The 18,956-nt window shown below is 40.8% G+C and overlaps 1 protein-coding gene across 3 annotated transcripts in view; it reads right to left on the bottom strand.

Moving 5' to 3' along the window:
* The window catches only part of TTC7A (tetratricopeptide repeat domain 7A), a 172,968-nt gene that overhangs the window by 139,064 nt on the left and 14,948 nt on the right, over positions 1–18,956 (bottom strand). For all 3 annotated transcript variants that reach the window (XM_027898243.1, XM_027898244.1, XM_027898245.1), the window contains 5 exons: positions 13,593–13,723; positions 11,350–11,471; positions 4,304–4,382; positions 1,194–1,354; positions 662–725 (listed from right to left, as the gene is read on the bottom strand). In XM_027898243.1, coding sequence (XP_027754044.1) covers positions 662–725; positions 1,194–1,354; positions 4,304–4,382; positions 11,350–11,471; positions 13,593–13,723 — 557 coding nt within the window. The remainder of the gene's footprint in view (positions 1–661; positions 726–1,193; positions 1,355–4,303; positions 4,383–11,349; positions 11,472–13,592; positions 13,724–18,956) is intronic.

The raw sequence follows: 18,956 nt of genomic DNA, 5'->3' as shown, positions 1-18,956 counted from the left end.
GTCTTCTCAGGATATGAAAATTATCAACAGTTACTGTGCAGTTTTCCAAGCAGTTGTTTTTCCTCCAACTTTTTGCTTGTTTTTTAAATGGATTTTTTAAAGCCACCAATGTTCTGAATTCAAGAAATCTTATTATTTCACTATAGTTTATCATGAATGTTTCTGCATGTGACAAAATTCCCTGTATTACCAGCATGAGAAATTGTCAAAGATCACTCAGGACTGAAACAGCTAAGGACTGCAGGTTGAGGCACGTAAGCCCAGCACTGTATCCTGCAATGCCACACAGTGAGTACCACCGTCATGCCTGGCTTTAGGCAAGGCTCCCTTCCTCTCATTCTTGATCCATAAATCCACACAGATGTTTTGAATGGAAACATCTGTCTACTGACAGTGTATCTGGATGTCAGAACCTGCATGCAGCAATGACGAATGCAGTCACTTCCTCTTCTAGACAATTCCCAAAACCCTTCTTTCACATTCCATTTAATAAAATTGGTGCCACTAATAAAAGAATAGATCGCATTTTCCATTCAGCATCCAAACCTTTGCTTCTGCTTATCCAGGGAAGACTGTAAACAAAACCAACCAGAAGACCTGACAAGGAAATGCCAGATATTACTTTCTGCTAATAATATCACAAAGCTCATTTTTGGCTTACCATGGATTCACTGATTAAGAGGAGAAGAAGAGCCTCTTCTACGTTGTCTTGAGGGCAGTACACACTGAAAGACAGAACACATTTTTCTGAGGGAGGTCAAGAGTTATCCTGTCAGCCTCTTTCTCATTTCACAGGAGAAGAGGTAACTCGAAACATCTCATGCATAATTCATTTGCCAGGCAATACTTTCTTTTGCAGGTTCACACAATTAAAATATATCTCAGATGAGCTATACTGAACCATAAATGGATTACTTTAATTTCATAGCAAAGACAGCTATTCGGTTGGATTTTTTTCTTCCTGGGGAAAAAAACTTGAAAAAAACTTGAACTTTGAGTGTTGGATTTTTTTCTTCCTGGGGAAAAAAAAAATCCAACACTCAAAGTTCAAGTTTTATTTTTCCAGCAGACTTTTTGACAGGAAGTTAAAAAAACAAAAGGATACAAAAATCAGGGACATAATTAGCAGTACCAAAGAGTGTTCAAACACTCTCCTTCCTCCTGATAATAAACAAATAAAAATGAGCGCTTACTTCTCTTCTGTGTACAGCTCAGGCCTCCGACAAAGAAGATTGCTAACATAAGACTGATATTCCTTGTTCATGAACTCAGGAAGCGGATCAGATAAAGGGCTCCAGTAACAATCTTCACTGAGGGAATGGAGAAGTACTTGGGCTAGCTGTTTAGCTGCAGTCTAGAGATCAGTGAACAGTACAGAAAAAGACATGTATCAGTGAAGCCTTCTCCAACACAAAAGACTCACCCCTCCCCATGTTCCACCTTGGGAAGATGTACCAGCTTGACAGAACCACTTTTCAGAAAGCCAGAGAAGCTAAATCAGCTGCTAAAGTCTACAGAAGTGGCAGTTTCTTTGCTCCTCTGAAATGGCCAGACTTTTGCATTTACATGATCTAGTTGCAATGCTGTAGGAAAAAAGTCTCAAGAAAGCCTGACAGGAAGGGATGCTTTGGTGAACAAAGATAACCAACTGCCACATGGACTGCTGAGACAATCTCACAAAAGGTACTGTAGTATTAGGGTATGATGACACTACACTGCACTTTCAGGCTCTGAATTTTGTATGCAAGTCTCGGACCAGAGGCTACTTTTGTGTTAGGTTTAAAAATCAACCTTTTATCTGTTAATATTGCTCTTTCCGTAGTCTTTAATAGTTTCATCTTAGTCCTGCTTCTCTCTTTCCGTTGCAGTGATGGAGGGAGGAACTTTATACTGAGACAGCGACATCACATGTGCTTTTTTGACCGCAGGTGAACAAGGATCCTTAAATACTTGCTTTCCAGTTCATACACGTACCTGGCAAACTGGTCCCAAAACGGGGCAAATTTTGCAAAGTCAAGTTAGCTATCTTTGGCATTTGTTCTTGTCTGCCACCCAACAAATCTCTGATTTTTCGCATTATAAATATATGAGCATACAACCAAGCTCAGAGACACCAAAATTTGTGACAGCTTCTGAGAATTCTAAGCAGCATACCCACTGTAAGCTGTAAAGTAAATACTGCACAAAACAGAGGCAAGCTGAAACTTCAGTCTTTCTGTCCTAATACCTGTAAATACTATTATACAACTTCTCTGACTACCACATAAGTATTTTATATGCAACTTACACTTTGAAATGTGTTACAAAGCCATCAAGTCATTTTCTTTTAAATACCAGCACAGGTGTGATAAAAATCTACATCAGTTGGATCAAATAAATCACACTGAGATTAAAGTTCCTGTTATTAGTTTCAAAAAAATAACTTCTTTTGATGCAAAGCCCTTGATTTTCATTCGCCTCGCCCACCACACATGAATTCACTGCACTAATCTGAAATGCAACCACAGTAGTGTGCCCAGTTTCTTAACAGCATAAAGGGAGGTTTCATACATGTAACCCAGCAAAAGGCAGCGATCTGAATGTACGACGGTGTCTCAAAGAACTATTGTCACGTACAACTCCCCGGAAACCCCAAGACTTTCCATGCACTTCTACTGACAAGTTACAGAAAGCCGTCTGTTTCTAACTAAGCTCTTCTATGCTTTTTATAGCAAATAACTATCAGCAAAATAGCCTAGGGCCCTGCAACATTAGCCAGTATCATTTTATCATTTCAGTGTGTAATTATTCAGTCAGTTTTACCCTGAGGAGTCAACTCTCCTATATTTTTTTCCTGCAGTCTTAGGGGAAAGAGAAAATAATATGCCAGCAATAGAAAGATCTCTACTAGTTCACACAGAGGTAGGAGTACAGTTCGTGGAAAGCCTTTCAAAAGGCAAGCACCAAATACTTCTAGTGTCTTTGATTTTAACATACAATACAGAAGCTGTGTAAATTAGCTTCACTCTTGTTTTGAATAAGACCAAACAAATCAGAACAGGCCAAGACTCTGATTTATGTTATTACTGCCTTTGGCTAAAAAAAGCATCATTATGCTTGAAGAACACTGTGATCCCACAAATTAGGAAAAAAAAATAAATTGTGTATTTTACTTTCACGCTTGAAAAACTTGTTTAATTAAGCACGTTCCTCCCTTTGCCCTCTCAACAGCTCTTTATACAGAAATAAGAAAATGAAAATGTAACTTGCAGTAAAATAGAAATCCCAGGAAAAACTATTGAATGAACACCTTCAGAGTTTCCCTTAGGGAAAAATCCCCCAGGGGTACTGTACAGCTCTCCCCAGTTGCACGGGGACAGGAGCAATTGAGCCACATTCTGTCATGGTATAGATTAGACTCCTTTCAGCAAAATGACAAAACAGGCAAGCATGAAAATACCCCTGAGCCCTGATCTCAGTTTGGAAAAGGATGCAACCATCTGAGCGGACAATTACTGAAGTCACCTCTTTTAATTCCCTGCACAAGGCTTCCCCATGCATCTGTATTCTCCAAAATGCTGTGCAAACCCATGCCCCCTTCCCTTGTTGAACTTCTCTTGAAATTGCATAAAACACAATGCTGAAACAAGCACAAGTTTAGTTGTAAGCACATCAATGCTTTTAGGGCTGCAGAGTTCTCATTCACATTCTCAAGACTGTTATTCTCCATGCTGTTGACCTTGTCACTTCCTGAGTACCTTCAGGACAAGATATCTTAAACAGGAGACAGGGAAGAAGCAGTTACAGGTTTAAGAAGTTAAACAGGCACATAAATAACTCTCTCCATGATTTCTTTACCAAAGGCATTCAAAATAAAAGGATGCATGCAGAATGCCAACATCAAAAAAACCCACAATTAAAAATCACTCTACTGTATTGAAGAGGGTTTTACAGAAGGACTTCAGTCTAAAAAAAGCCCCAATTGCTGCAAGAGCCAGAAGTACTTAATACTTCCACATGCAAATCCAGAAAGGTGTGCATGCACACACTGAAACTGAGAAAGAAAACAAGCCAACATCACCTGAGGACAGCACTGTCAAACTAAATACACCTCTATTTCTCTGAGGATCCCTTGACACATCACTTCCAAAAGTAAAAAAAAAAAAAAAAAAAAAAAAAAAAAAAAAAAAAAAAAAAAGAGAGAGAGAGAGAAAGGCAGCAATCAATCTAAGTGAGGGTAAACATTTTTGTGCAACTGCAACGGTCAGTAGAGAGAATTCCTGCATACCAGACAGCCCCACCTTCCCATCTCCCATCCCCTTACCATTTTGAAGGTCTGAGTAGCTTTTGTTTCCACAGTTCGTAGTATTTCTCGCAGACTCCTCACTCCTTTCACAATATTTCTATGGGGAAAGACAGAAAAAAAACCCCAAAGCATGAAAAACCCCCCAAACCAGCAAAACATTGGAGACAAAATGTTTTTACGATGTGCCAACGCTTGGCAATAAACTCGACGTTCAAACAACCCATGAAACAATCACTGAGTGTGCAGTAGCGAGACAAGTCACTCTGAGGCACAGACAGGACAATGGCACAGAGCAAGGCAGCGACTGTAGCATGCCTGCTCCAGATGGCTTCCTAAGAGAAGATCACATTCACATTTGATGAACAGAGGGGACATTTGGAAGCCTTTCATAGCTCATATTTATAAAGCAGATGCTGCTCCTTAAAAGCATCCACATCTCCTCTTCACGCACACAGATTGTACTCGTTTGAATTATATTGAGCTTACTTGATGCTTTTAAATGACGATTCCTTTTAGGTGGTGCTTAAACGCCTTATGTCTGATGGTCCAAGCGCATGACGAAATTACAGTGGTTTAAACAGTTTATTATCAGGCAGCTAAGTTGCAGTAATTGTCTGCAAGGCACAGCTTAACCTGCAATAAGAGGGTTAGGCTAAAAAAGAAAAAAAAATTTAAAAAACCCCCAGAACACATTACTCTGCACATACCATGAGCAATTAAAGCTGACTAGTTGCCAAATGGTATCTTAATCATGTATCTGTGCACTCAGAAAGATGCAGGGAGGAAAGATTAAACGATGTACATGCTAGTTAACACACTGTCAGGCTATAAGCTGTTCAAGGATAAGGACGTGGCCCTACCACCACGGTAACTGCAAAGTGGTTCAATGCACATTCATTGCAGGGTGGAAGCTACCCAAAGAAATACAAGCTATCAGAAAAGGAGCAATGTTGGACCAGAAAACAAAATAAGCAGTTGTACCGGTACATTAACTGCCACTTCAGCTTATCCAGAAGAATTTTCTGTGCAGAAGAAAGCTAAATTTCATTTTAAAAAGCCATAACAATCTTTTCTGTCAAACTGATTAAATTTTGAAGGTAAGCGGTACAGACTGCATTTGTGCCTGCTTTCATGCACTGCAAACCTTCTCGCACTCCAGAATCAGTGGCAAACATTTGATGAAAATAAAAGGTAATTATTTTGGGGGGTAGGGGGATACCAAATGATCGTGAATCTTGCCTACAAAAAATGCCACCCTAAAGCTTGTGGTCATCAAGTCACAGAATCCAAATGCACGTGGCCTTACTTCAATACTCATCTCAATATTAAACTGTGAGGTAGTCTGAAGGTTACCTAATTGGGGGCAATGTACAGACAAACAAGAAAGTAAGGCAAGAGCAAAAACATTGGAGACTAGCCCCCACAGAGAAAGTCAGATGTTGTCTTTTTTTCCATTCACTTTCTCCTAAGTAAAACATGTACTTTCAATTTATCAAGGGGAAAAAGCTTAAGGAAGTTTTTTTAAGTTGGACTTCAATGCTTCGGCACGCTCTTCAATTACAGGGTCAGAGACAATTACATGTCGAGACAACATGTGCTTTTTAGTGGGTCTAGAATACAATATACCTACAAAAATGCAGTTCTGGACTTTAAACTGAGGAAAGCAATAAAGCATGTGGTGTTATTTATGCTTGAGTAGTGACACCAAATCCAATGGAACTATTCACATGGTATTTACTATTAGACAAAATCAATAAATTCCCCCCATCTCAAAGAAATACACCTTCCCAACTGCTCTCTTTGGTTATTGAAAACTACCAGTATTTCCTGTGCATCCATGGGCTCCTTAAGAGGCTGAACAGAAGAGTTATGGTGTATAACAGTTCTGCAACATTTTCAAAAATGCTATATTCAAATTTCTTGTTAGCATAATGGTATTTGTCTTAATAAAGTGCCTATGAATTGCATTAACTACCATGAGAAAGAAGATTAGTGACCACTCGCAAAGCCAATTAAGTTCACATTTGGCACATGGCAAACGCCTAGGAGTGCTCTCAACAAAAGCTAGGAGAGCAAAATGGGCAGCACAGGAGGGGCACCCAGCACTCACCACCTCTTACACAGATAGTCCTGTGGTCAGAGGTTCTATCAAAGAGCACCCACTCCACTCCCTGAGTTCCCAATTCTGAAACATGCAGAGCATCTGACAACGACAACAGTTGTACAGGACTGAGGATTTAGTTTGGCGGCTTCTATATTTTGAACTTTATTGAACATTATTGAGCTATGACAGGAGACAGAGCACATCTGCCAGCATTCTGCGAACATACCTCACTACAGGAGCTTGTCTTTACATTTAACTGCTCCAAGCCAGGAGACCATCTGAGCATACATTTCATTTTGAGCCAATGAATTGCTCTACTTATAATAAGGAACTTAGTGTCCCATTAATGTATGTCCTTTATATACTAGCTGTGCACTTAGAGAGAATTTTTTTAATTAGGACCTAAAGAGGTTAACAAAAAAAAGTATATATTTGAACAGAAATACATGTACATAGATGAGCAGATGAGGACTCAAACATAAAACCTCTGGCAACCGCTGGTAAATCCATCTGATCTTACCTAGTTCAGAAACTAAAAAATCTTGAGCCTCTGCAGAACCTGGATAGAAAACTACCTGGAAATCTCAGGTACTGCTGCCTCAAGCCATGGTATCAGTGAACATCAGATCATGGAAATTAAATGAGCTGAAAGAGTCCATAGGCCCCTATTGTACTGCTAAGACACCAGAAAAAGAAATGAGGAAGAATGGGAAGGGAAAAGCACATGATCATTAAACTGCCTTGGTTTAGCCGCAGAAGTGGCCAGAGAGCCATTTAGAAAAACCATGATGAAATACAGTTTAGGATTCAGTCACAGCTAATCTAATAAAGAACACAGACAATCATGGGCAAAAACTGTGACAAAGAGCACCCCGAGAGTCCAGCCAGTCCAGCTTGGCATGAAAATATGTTTTGTTTGTACATGTACCCTGTTAACACAGAGTAATTAATTACCAGTCCATGTATCAAAGCAGTCCTACTGCATTTATGCCATATAGTTTGGCTAACACTATACATGACATTTTAAGACACAAGGAAATAAAGAAATACACTGTTTTCTATGCAAATTTCTGGGGAAGAATACTGACAATAAACCAGAGGGCCCAGAGGTCTGCAAAGACAGTCCCCCAGCAACACAGACACCAGAAGATCATGTTCTTATCCCCACTGATTTACTGCTAAAACAATTAGCTGTTAACACATAGAACAGACCATCTTGAGAAGATTACATGGAAGTTTGCAGTCACCTCTCAAGGGTAAAGCTGTACCCAAAGCACAGAAACAGCAGGAACACCATTGCCTCTGCCCACCTCCTTTTGCATGTTTGCATCTCACCCAGGTTTCTAAAAAATCATACCCTCTCAAACAGCTGTTCATGCATAGACACAAAACACACCTGAAAAAATGAGCCTCAGATTCCTGAGAATAATATTCAAGACACGGCAAGTAAGTACAACAGAGCACATTAGAGTTTCCTAATGGCAGCCTGTCTAACAGAGAGGGGTGCTCAAAAAAAAACCCAACTCAATACAAAACAAAAGCTTAGCACTGATCTAGATCCATCCAGCAGACAGTAAGACTCCCTCCCAAATTACCAGCTGCAGTGTCCTGGATAAGGTGCTAGACTGTGATGACTGAAGAGGAGATAAATGTTGAGAAAGTCAGATTTTCAGATTAAATTCCTCAGAAGTGATAAACAGTCCAGCAAAGACTGTCCTTCGTACACTAGACACTACTGTGACACTACAAATACAGGAAGTTACTCTTTCAAAGCATCCTTGCAACAGAAGCCTACAAGATTTCCAAAAGGGAACTAAGCACTCTAGAAAACTGACAGAAGGAAAGAGAAAAAACTATGTAAGCTTTCCCTATTAGGCATTTTTGACTGGGTTTTCCAAAGTAATATAGGTCCAATTTTGAGAGATCATATGGAAACCCTGATAAATGCTTAACAATAATTTTTCAGAAATTCTTTTTCTTCAAAAATGTCCCATCTAAAGCTTCCAAAACTAAGCACATCCTCTAGAAAGCTCTGACTTTGTCTTGCCTGTGGAATTCTATGCATACTTCAACTGCAAATACGAGAGCAGTATACATATCCATTACTTCACACAGGTGAAGCTTGCTTGAAAATATTACAATCATCTTGACCAAAGACCCCATAACAGCAAGAAGTGGGAATACCTGTTCAATACTCTGACAGAAGAAGCAGTAAGAAATTAGCCTAATCTTCACACATCTGCATCACAAAAAAACCAAACAACCAAAAACCAAAACCTAGTGCAGATGCTAACATGGAAGACAACTGGCTGCCTCCTGCAGTATGACATCCTATATTCTGCATCCACAGTATCAACACTGCTCACTGGAAGAATAAAAGAAAGCTTTTTTGGGTTGTAGCAGGGAAAACGACTGCAGGAAATGTGTCTTCAGCAACACAATGTTTTTAAGTTAACATCTTATTAAAAGTGTCTGGGACTAGTACAGCTGCAAGGCTTTTTGGTCCTTACAGTGGGCAGCTCAGCACCTGAAGGGCAGACCAGAGCTTGCTTTCATCCTGGAGGCTTCTTTCCACAGCACGCTGCAAGAGAAAAGGACATCCCTGACCATGCTCCGAGAAGACGTCTGTTCCTGCCAGCAGGAACAAAAGCACAAACCACCACTTATATCCCTCAGCTCTTCTACCTGCTGAGACAAGAACAAAGCACTCACTATTCCTTTTGTACACACGTGCCAACTGAGGAAGGACATCCCACCTGATAGGGCCTTCCCCAAGACAGTTTGAGCAGCCATTATCCAAGGCTTATTTCCTACCAGAACATGCTGGGAGCAATAAGGAGAAGAAAAGCATTTATCTGAGCTATTCAATATTGGCTGGAGAAATTTATTACACTCATGAAGCATCCGAAAGCTTCTTCCTACTTCCATCCTCTTTTCTTAATATATCCCAGTGCTGCTTATGCCCTCTCGTGGCAGAAAGTACACATTAGTATCAGCTGCGGTGGCACAGACAAGCTGTGGTGTCCCACTGGGCTCCTTTTATCCCTCCAAACCTTCCATTCCTGGCTGGCGCTTCTCGCTTGCACCACAGGAGGTGAGGAGCACGTGGGATTCCATTCCCAGCTCAGCCACAGAAGCTCCACTGCACTGACTGGGATGCTCTTTCATCAGGAGACAGCTACTGAGAACATTTTTGCTGCTATTGCAGCAATTCAACTTATAATCAAAGCCCTGCGTAATTCACACCTGTATTTTGCTTCAAATTGTTTTCCTGTAGGTTTTTTTGTGGGTTGTTTCTGTTCAGGGTTTTATGGGGGGAAATTGTTGGGTTTTTTTAAGGCTATCATTAAAATAACATGGGAACAGAGCAAGCAGGGGCCACAGTAGTAGCTAAAACATCCCACTGGATATATTGAACTCATCACTGATGAAGACTGAATTAAAAATGTTGCTGAATAAAACGAACATGAGTGAGTTTGATATTCAAAAGGTGCCTAGAGGACATCAGTGCCGTATGTTCTAAATGAGATTTTATTTTTTTACATAGTTAATGAGCTTACTGGCAAGACCCGAGCTTTTTGTTTGCCATGAGAACAACAAAAGGTTAGGAAAGCACATGCTGTGCCACAGCTGGTCAACCCCCAGCTCACCTGGGGAAACCACATACCTATTCCTTGCTGTCAGGCTGATACTGAGACTATGCTTTTTAAGTCCATACTTTCTTTATGCATAAACTTGCACTTGCGTGACTAAAGGGGTCACTTCACAACACAGAGCTTTGAGCTTTTGTAAACCTTCAAGTTAAACAAGGCTTACCTGAAGGCACCTCTCATGGACAATTTAAGGGTACAGCTTCACTGTATGTGCAGGCTCTTAATGAGAAATGAGAATGAGAAACAGTGGCTATTCACAATTGTATTTGAAGTAATCCTTGGGAGATAAAAAAATAGCAAAAAATCCCTAAATAAGAAGCAACCTCCTCCAACAGAATCAAAAAATGGTATCAATTTTCTACAGAAAATTTTAAATTGATTTTTGCTGGATTTGTTTTTCCTAGTTCTCAATCTTTCAATTTTTTCTCATTTTTGCTTTCTTCTCCATTTTACTCAGCAGGTAAAAAAAGCCAAAATTAAATACTTGCAAAGATAGTTTGCAGTAAGAAATTCAGTATCTAATTCCTTAAGAATAAATGGGATATTATAGTGCAAGGAAAGGACTAGGAAAGGATGGACTCTCACAACTATACTTGTGGAAGAGACACTCTCCCACATGGCAATTTTGCCATCAGATAACCAGAACTGATTATGTTTTGAATGCATGGCCTGGTTTAGGGAACAGCGTGCCCTCACTGATGGCCTTTGGAAGTGGCAATTTACTCTGTCTTTTCTGCTGTTCTTGAGAAGGTTTTCTACAGGTGAAATTCATTGTAGGCTTGCAGATATCAACTCCTCTCACCCTTCTGAAGTTCACTGGGAGCTGTATTTCACAGGCACAATAAATACCACAGAGCAACATTGTTCCTGCATGTGTTCTCAATAGTAAAACCACATAGATTTGGGGCATTGATTGGGTCATTTAAGAACTTAAACAAACACATAAATAAATGGAAGAAACTACCTTAAGACTTCACTGAACTCTAAATCAGGCCCTGTGGCTGTACACTTTAAGAGCACACAGCCGTGTAAATTCCACTCACTCTTTACGGTCTAACTCCCCTCATCTCCACAGGGAGCAGAGCTGAGGCAAGACAAGAAAATTGTTCTACTCCACCCTACCTGCGGGTCTGGAAAAAAGAGGCTTAGAACTCTTAAGGGAGGAGAACAGGGAAGGACACTGAGGGAACTTGAGGTGAGTCAGCAGCAAAAAAGTCATAACAGAAGATATAAGAAAAAAATAAGCCTTCATCTGTTCTGAGACAAAACGTGCAATATTATTTTTATTAACATCTGCATCCACCTACCCCTTCTTTAAATGAGTCACGTAGGCACTCTGTAGAGCTGCTTCCAGAAAGTAGGAAAGTTCAAACTCGGAATAAGTCATGTTGCTGCCCTTCACACTCCTTGAATGTGTGTTGTTTAAGGTCTGTGAGGGGAGGAAAGAAACATCTGGGATTACAGACAACTGTTTGAACTAGTCAGGTCCTCATGAGCCAGTGACATCTACAACAATAAAACATTAGCTTCTGCCATCAGATTCCTTTCAGACTACTTGAAAACTTCCCTTCATTTAATATTCAAAAACCTTTTGAAGTCAATTTTAAAATAAACTATACAATGACTTTCATAAAATATTCTTCATGCAATATGAGTTTTGAAAGCCCATCACTTACTACTTTCCTTTATTAAGTAGAAAACCACACATTAACACCCACAGCTTCAGAAGTACTACTCAAACTACAGAGATCCAGCATCTTGCCCAGAAATATTAATGCAATGTTTGAGTAGGTACATCCAGGTTTATGTAACATAAATATTTGTAAAGAGTTAGTAAGCCATTGGGAGTACTGATGGAAGAATCTTACCCTTTCCTGTTTCTCCTATCAAATCCTTCTTGATTTTGCTTCTTTCCTAGTAACAAGCAGCTTTCATTGCTGAAAGTTGCCCTGTGTCAACTCTCCAAAGCAGGCTTTTACATCTAGGACTGGAGAAGGACTATGAACTTTTAGTGCATCTATCAGTACTCCTGCACCCTTGTCTCTATGTCTAGAAGACAATCACATGAAAGGAGATTATAGTGACGTCAAGATTGGTCTCCTCCCAGTAACAAGTGACAGGATAAGAGGAAATGGCCTCTAGTTGTGCCAGGGGAGGTTTAGACTGGTTTTTAGGACAAATTTCTTCATTGAAAGAGTGGTTAGACATTGGAACAGGCCTTCCAGGGAACTGGTGGAATCCCCATCCCTGGAAGTGTTCAAAAGGCATATGGTCATGACACCTGGGGACATGTTTAGAGGTGAACCATGGTAGTGCTAGATTAATGGCTGGTTTGATAATCTCACAGGTCTTTTCCAACCTTCTTGATTCTATGATTCTAAGTGAATGAATTACATTTCAAACTGTTTCACTTCTTTGCAGACCCAAGCTGTCAGTAAAAAAATTTAGCATCCAGTGTTGGCAGGAACTCATCCTTCCAACAATGGAAGGACACTACTTAATTTGAAATAAAAAAGCTATTCATTTTTTTCCTGCAAAGAAACAAGACTAGACAATTTGTTAGCTGGCTTTTTTAATTAATCTTTATACATACACTAAACTAATTTTTTCTTGTTTCAATGCAGTTAAAAACAAAACCTGAAACAGAAACACGTTTGCTAATGGGAAGAGCAGAAATACCTGGTCAGAAAGCCAAAGGCCTTTAAGTTAGAGAACAGATAACACGCATTGCCCTCACTACAGCTGATGTCAAGCATAACATGTGGCAAAGGAATGGCATGGAAGTACGTGATATGTCCTGTAAAATCAGCTTGGTAAAAAGTTGCAGTCAGAGACCTCTAAGCATGTACCCAGCAAATCAGTGGCTCATGTTACCTGCATGTCTTCATGGAGGGCTCACAGTACTCATCTTGCTCAGCATCCTGGCCAGCCACTGACTAAGCAGTTACTTGCTACTAATCATAGAATCACAGAATGGTTTGGGTTGAAAGGGATCTTAAAGATCACCTAAATCCAACCCCCCTGCCACTCCAACCCACCTTTCTCTAAAAACCAGGCTGATCAGAGCCACAGCCAGCCTAGCCTTGAACACTTCCAGGGATGGGGGATGTAGGTTCTAAATGATCTAGATTCCTCCTGGTTCACTTGAATAAGGTGAAGCACTGGCAATTAAACTGCTATGGTTGACCCAAAAAGGTTTTTTTCATCTTGTTAGGGATCTCAATATCCACTACTGTGTATCATTTATACAGCAGGTAAATGTCAGCACTTGCCATGCAAGTTTGTAGTCCCTCCTTAGTACAAGCTAAACTTCAAGATTCAACCTGAGCATATATGAAGCATTTGTTGTTTTACCACAGGTAAAGCAGCTAAACTGCTGTTCTGCAACTGATTATACTGACACATCTCACTCCTTCCAGCTTGTTCTCATACTGTCTATGATCACTGTTTACCACATGACATTTCCCCATCATTTTTTCATTTTTGCTGTCAAACCCCTGAAAATTCCACCCAGGCCACCAGGCAACACTCCGAGCACATTTCTTCTTACCTTCTCAAGCTCCTGCAAGTACACTTGGGCAATGACACACGCTCTCTCAAAACAAGCCATGACTTCCTCCTCCCTTTCACACAGTCGAGCACGTGAGGCAATTGAGTTGGTCGAGCGCTCCAGTGACATACCTGCAAAATGGCAACACCTTCTTTAACTGAAGCCGAACAACAGCAGTATGGCCATATTATTCTTAATTTACTAGCTGACGGGAAAGTTTTTCCATGTGTGAGTTTCCCTCTCATTCTGATGACTTTCAGGACAACACCCCCAAGGAAAATACAATTCCTACGCATGCAGGGCATCTTTGTCATGCTGCTAGAACACACAGTGCCACTGCACACTCCTACAGTGCCTTTCAAACATTTTATAAAGAGAGGACATACAGTCATCTCTGGTGGGAATGAGAACAAAGAAACGAAGGTCTATATTTTCAAAGACAGCTGTAGATTTCGGGTGCTTCAATTCAGTGAAATCCTGGCACTGAATCTGATAATTTCTAGGCATCTGCTACCTCAAGTGAAGCTTTCAATAAAGGGCAGTTTTGAGATGGAGGAGGGAAAACAACAAAAAACTAACTGGAAAATGATACTGAAACAAAGCTGGAAAATCTGAGGCGTCTCTTGGAAAATCTGAGCACATGCAAACTGCTCATGGACACACACAGCAAGCTCTTGGCAAGAGACTCCTAACCACAAGATCACCCTCTTTTCCAAAGAAAGGAAAAAACCCTGGGTTTTGTACTACTAAAACTCTTTCTTGTTTCATGATCCAACACCACCGACAAACAAGGAGTATGTGCTCCTGGCACAGATCCACAGAGGTGACAAAAGAAGAGAGTTCAGTTGTCCAGACAGCCTTTCCAAGGAAGCTGTTTCAGCTGCTGCAACACGTGGCAAAGGATTCTGCCCCACATCAGGAGCAACCACGCATACCTGGAGCCAGACTTTCCTGGGCTCCTGCAGTCCCAGGAGGCACAGCACCTCAGCACTGCTCATTTCAGGCAACAAACTGCTGTGAGGCAGCAATGGGCAGCCACGTTTACAGTACAGGCACTCATGCTGGAGGAGCCTGAAGTTCCTAGGCAGTCTTAGCTTTGTTTACTTCTAATGTTCAACATTTGTTTTGTCCCCTTGGTTACTCTGCTAGGAGTTTCCCTATCTCATGTCTTACATTTGAGCCAGACATGAGCAGTTAGTTCAGTGGGTTGGGAAGAGAAGATGCCTCACTGGTTCAAGCTCGGGAGGTGGCTCCCTGCTTCTGCCCTCTTCCAAGTCAGATGCACGCGGCATGTTCCCTCAAAAACCTGTATCTTGGTGGAACACATTAGTACCTTTCACCTCTGAAAATCTGGACCAGAGTAGAACAGGAAGACTGGATTTACTTCAAACTGACAGTGTGCGTGGGACAGGGATGACAATCATTTTGCTGCTTTTAACTAACGCCCATTCTGTCTTCTCTCCTTTCTTCTGACGTACACCTTGCACAGCATCCAGCTATAACAGATTTTGTCTCTAGTCCATCTATGAAGTCTCTGCCTTTATATCATGGGTTGTTTTCCTATTATTTCAGTGCTACTATTTCCCAACCCTGTTGCTATGTAATGAATGAAGTGCAAAAGAGGGCATTAACTTCCTCTATAGAAAAAACAAACCACAAGTATCCAGTGCTACAGCTAGAACAAACAGCCTACAAATATTCTTCTTAGATCTGTCTGTTTTATCCACCTCTGAATTTCTAGTCATTCCTCTTAACTGAAAATAAATTTTAAGAAGTGTACATTTCAGAGCCACCATCCCCTTAAGTGCAAAGTGAGGCTGAGGGCCCTGAAAAAAAATCCAGTATAATCCACTGACATTCATACACATGCAGCGTTTAATCAAACTGCAAGAGCCATCCTAGCACAGTCTGTATGGGGGTGTTTATCGTGGGAGATGTCATAGAGAGAGAACAGATAAAAAGCCATTTACATACATGGTACAGCCCACTGCAAGGAGTTACTATCTCTAAGCTCTGACACAGGGGAGGAAAGCAAGCAGCCTTTGCCAGCATCAAGTACTGACAACGAACATGCCCATCCATGCAGTCAGAAAAACAGAGCTGGGGCTGATCAGAGACAGGGGAACAAACACCTCTAAAACGGTTCTTGCCACAGTAAGTATATAGCAATATACAGTGTATTAAAACAGATACCATGCCACACTGAACTACTTGTAAAGGGCTAAGAAAGAAATATGACCCACATGATGTGGCATTAGTCATGGTTCTTTCTGCTAATACCATATGCACTGATCTGATGTCATTCAAGTATAAAACATTCTACAGAATCCAAACAGGGCTATTCTTCCCTACCACAGAAATGCAATGAAAAGGAAAATTGAAGCAAGCAGACAGCAAATCCAGCACACAAGGGGAAAAACCAGAAGAAAAACAACATAAGTTCCCTATCCCTGCAGCCACCAATTCAGTTCTCACAATACAAAGCCCCAGCAATTACAGATTTGCCTAGGGTGCAGTTGGTTAAGACTGTTGACAAGCCCTCCAGTGCTGAGCACACTCTTCTCCATCCCCGTGATAACTGGGGAATATCAGCACAGAAAAAATTTTGCAAGACACATTTTTCATTCAACTCAGTTTCCAAAAAGTGTCAGAAAGCCACGAAAGTGTACGCTACTTCCACATTAGATTTAGCAAGAAAAGTGAAGCTCCTGCTAAGGCAGAATTAGCTTCCAAGTAAAGCATAAAGCCATATGCTTTCTTTGTAGCTGGTTAAGGTAAAGGGACTTCGGTATTTTTCACAACCAGTTGTGGTAAGAGAATACCAGCTTAAAACTTACATATGCTAAGATTTTTCTCATATAAATGAGGTGTCCAAATTTAAATATAGATTACATACATACCCTAGTAATTTTTTATATAGTGGAGACACAGATTTCTAATAGCATATGGCCCAAGCTCAAGATTTCAAAAGACACATGTTCTCAGATTATCTTTTTTGAAAAGAACAAACTCTACCCACTTCTGAGGCAGTAACTTTCTATGTATAGAAACACTGCTTTCCTTTCCTGCATAAAGATAAGGTTTCCATTCACCTCCTCTACTTCTCCCAAAGACTTATCTCTGGCTCTTCATCCTTCTGTAATCTTTGCCCCTTCTTCTCTGCTCCCAGATCTAAGCCACATTTATGTCAGAAAGAAACCCAAATCCATAGGGTTTGTAAGACATATCACTGAACTAATTTCTTCCTAGAGTTGAAATGCACTGCTCTCATTTATGGAAATCTGAAAGGGGGAATTTTATGAAGTTTTTTTTCCACTTTCATCTCACTCAGTCCTTGCCACGGGAAGACATCATACCTTCCAGAACTGGAACATCCATGTGCACATGGGCACGTGGTAGCTGATTCTCAGCAACACAAATGAGATGAAAATCACTGGGGAACGGTGGGTTCACAGGTATAAGAATTTGGGGCCAGCAGCAGCACACAACTTTGATCAACAGTCATGCAGCTCCTAAAACCCCATAGCCAAGGAGCATGAGAGCTACTCGGCAATCTGAAGAAGGGATCAAAGAAACACAACAGCACAAAGAGCATGAAGCCAACCTCTTGTGCTGTGTCCCACCGCCATGCTCGTGTTGAACACATCTATGACAACCTGAAACCAAAGACAGCTTAGGATAGAACTTACAGCCCTGCCAACAGCACCAGCACCAGTCTGCAGAGCAAGGTTACAGCATCTAAGCTCCTGCACCACACAGACAGGCCAGCCTAGCCAAAAGCCAGCAGGATGCTAAGCTAAGTGCAAGCAAGAGTTTTACTCCAGCTACAGAAAGGTTAAGTCATTTGTCTCGAGATAAGCCACGCGTGAACATGCTGCATGGCAACTGCTGCAAGGAGACTGGTTGTGTGCACATTCTCACTCTGGTGAGTGCCAGGTCATTCTGGGTCGCTGTCCTCAGGCAGAGGGTGCACTTCATATTTCTAGTATGTGGCCTTCACAAGTGTCGCTCCAGGAAATCAATTAGCACTGAAACAAGACTATTTTTAAGACTAGCTCTTCAAATACATACACAAGCATGCTGACTAATCAAAAGTCCAGCAGAATGCTAAACGCTTTTCAAAGCCAAAATTATAAAGCACAACCAAACTATTCTAGAGATGGTATTAACAACAAGCCTGCCCCATCAGGTAAGGTTTGAATTTCAGAGTGCAGCCTTCAACCAAGCTACCTAATTACAGTGTCTTGGAAAACAAAATAGCTTGGACCTCAATAAGCCAAAGCAGCAGTCAAGATTAGGTTGACATAGGCAAGACCCAGCACTGTACACTATTTCTGCCACAATTCACAGCAGTTTAAATAATTCACAAACTGGTCTTGACACTCATCTCCTCAGCAATCAAGCTACGATTTTTTTAGCAGGGCTTATTTGCAATGCAAAAGAAGAAGAGGGGGAAGAAAGGCCTAGAAGCCCTTGGCTTTGAACACATTCATTCATACAGTACCCCATGAAAGGTGGGGAGGAAAGGACAAGTTTTGTTTTTTCAAGAAAACAGCACATGCTTCTTTCACTGCTGCTTCCTATTATATAGGATTGTTGTATATTCCCAGCAATCTGTTATAATCTTGAGGTATTTTTTATGTAAAAGCCTCAGAGGCAGAAAGGCAGAAAATTCCAGTAACCCTAATAAAATTATCTGAAGACCTTTCTGTCCGTTAGCTAGGAACAAAGCTGAAAATTTCAGTAACTTCTGCACAGCTGCTCAGTTGCATGCAGAACTCAAGACCCCTACTCCCAGCTTCCCTGCTAGATGCAACAAACCAATACTAACAATTTTACTCTAATTATTTTCAAATTAAGACCTCTATCTGGTTAGACTTGTAATTACAGCTAAAGCTGATTGCTAAAACTAGGACAGCATCTTGACAGAGCGGCTGTGAAGCCAAAAGGCAGCAAGCACAGCCCTGCTATGCAACCTCAGCCACCTACCCTTGATCAATGCCATGTAGGCTCTGCATCACACTGCATATCTTATGCACAGCAGAAATCAGCAGTCTTAATCCAAAGACACTTATTTTTCAGAGCATATCCAGACTCGCTGCGTATCAGCTGGCAGCTCTTAAACTTCACAGCATGTCTTTAAACCTTAGCTTTAACCTGTAATAAACTGGTCTCCAAACTTTTTGGTCATATACCATACAAGGAAAAAAATTATTGAGCATGCACACACAACATGCACATATAGTTATGTACACACATTGGTTATATTTATGTGTTTATTTTTTAAAAATACCTGCTAGGTAACATGCTACTGACAACCACACATCATCACTAAAAAGGCCTGCAAATTCAGAACACTGGACC

The sequence above is a fragment of the Empidonax traillii genome, unplaced genomic scaffold (genome assembly GCF_003031625.1).
Source record: "Empidonax traillii isolate 1590-97213 ecotype Southwest subspecies unplaced genomic scaffold, ASM303162v1 scaffold586:size682069, whole genome shotgun sequence".
Classification (NCBI taxonomy): domain Eukaryota; kingdom Metazoa; phylum Chordata; class Aves; order Passeriformes; family Tyrannidae; genus Empidonax; species Empidonax traillii.
This window is presented reverse-complemented; position numbering and strand designations above follow the sequence as displayed.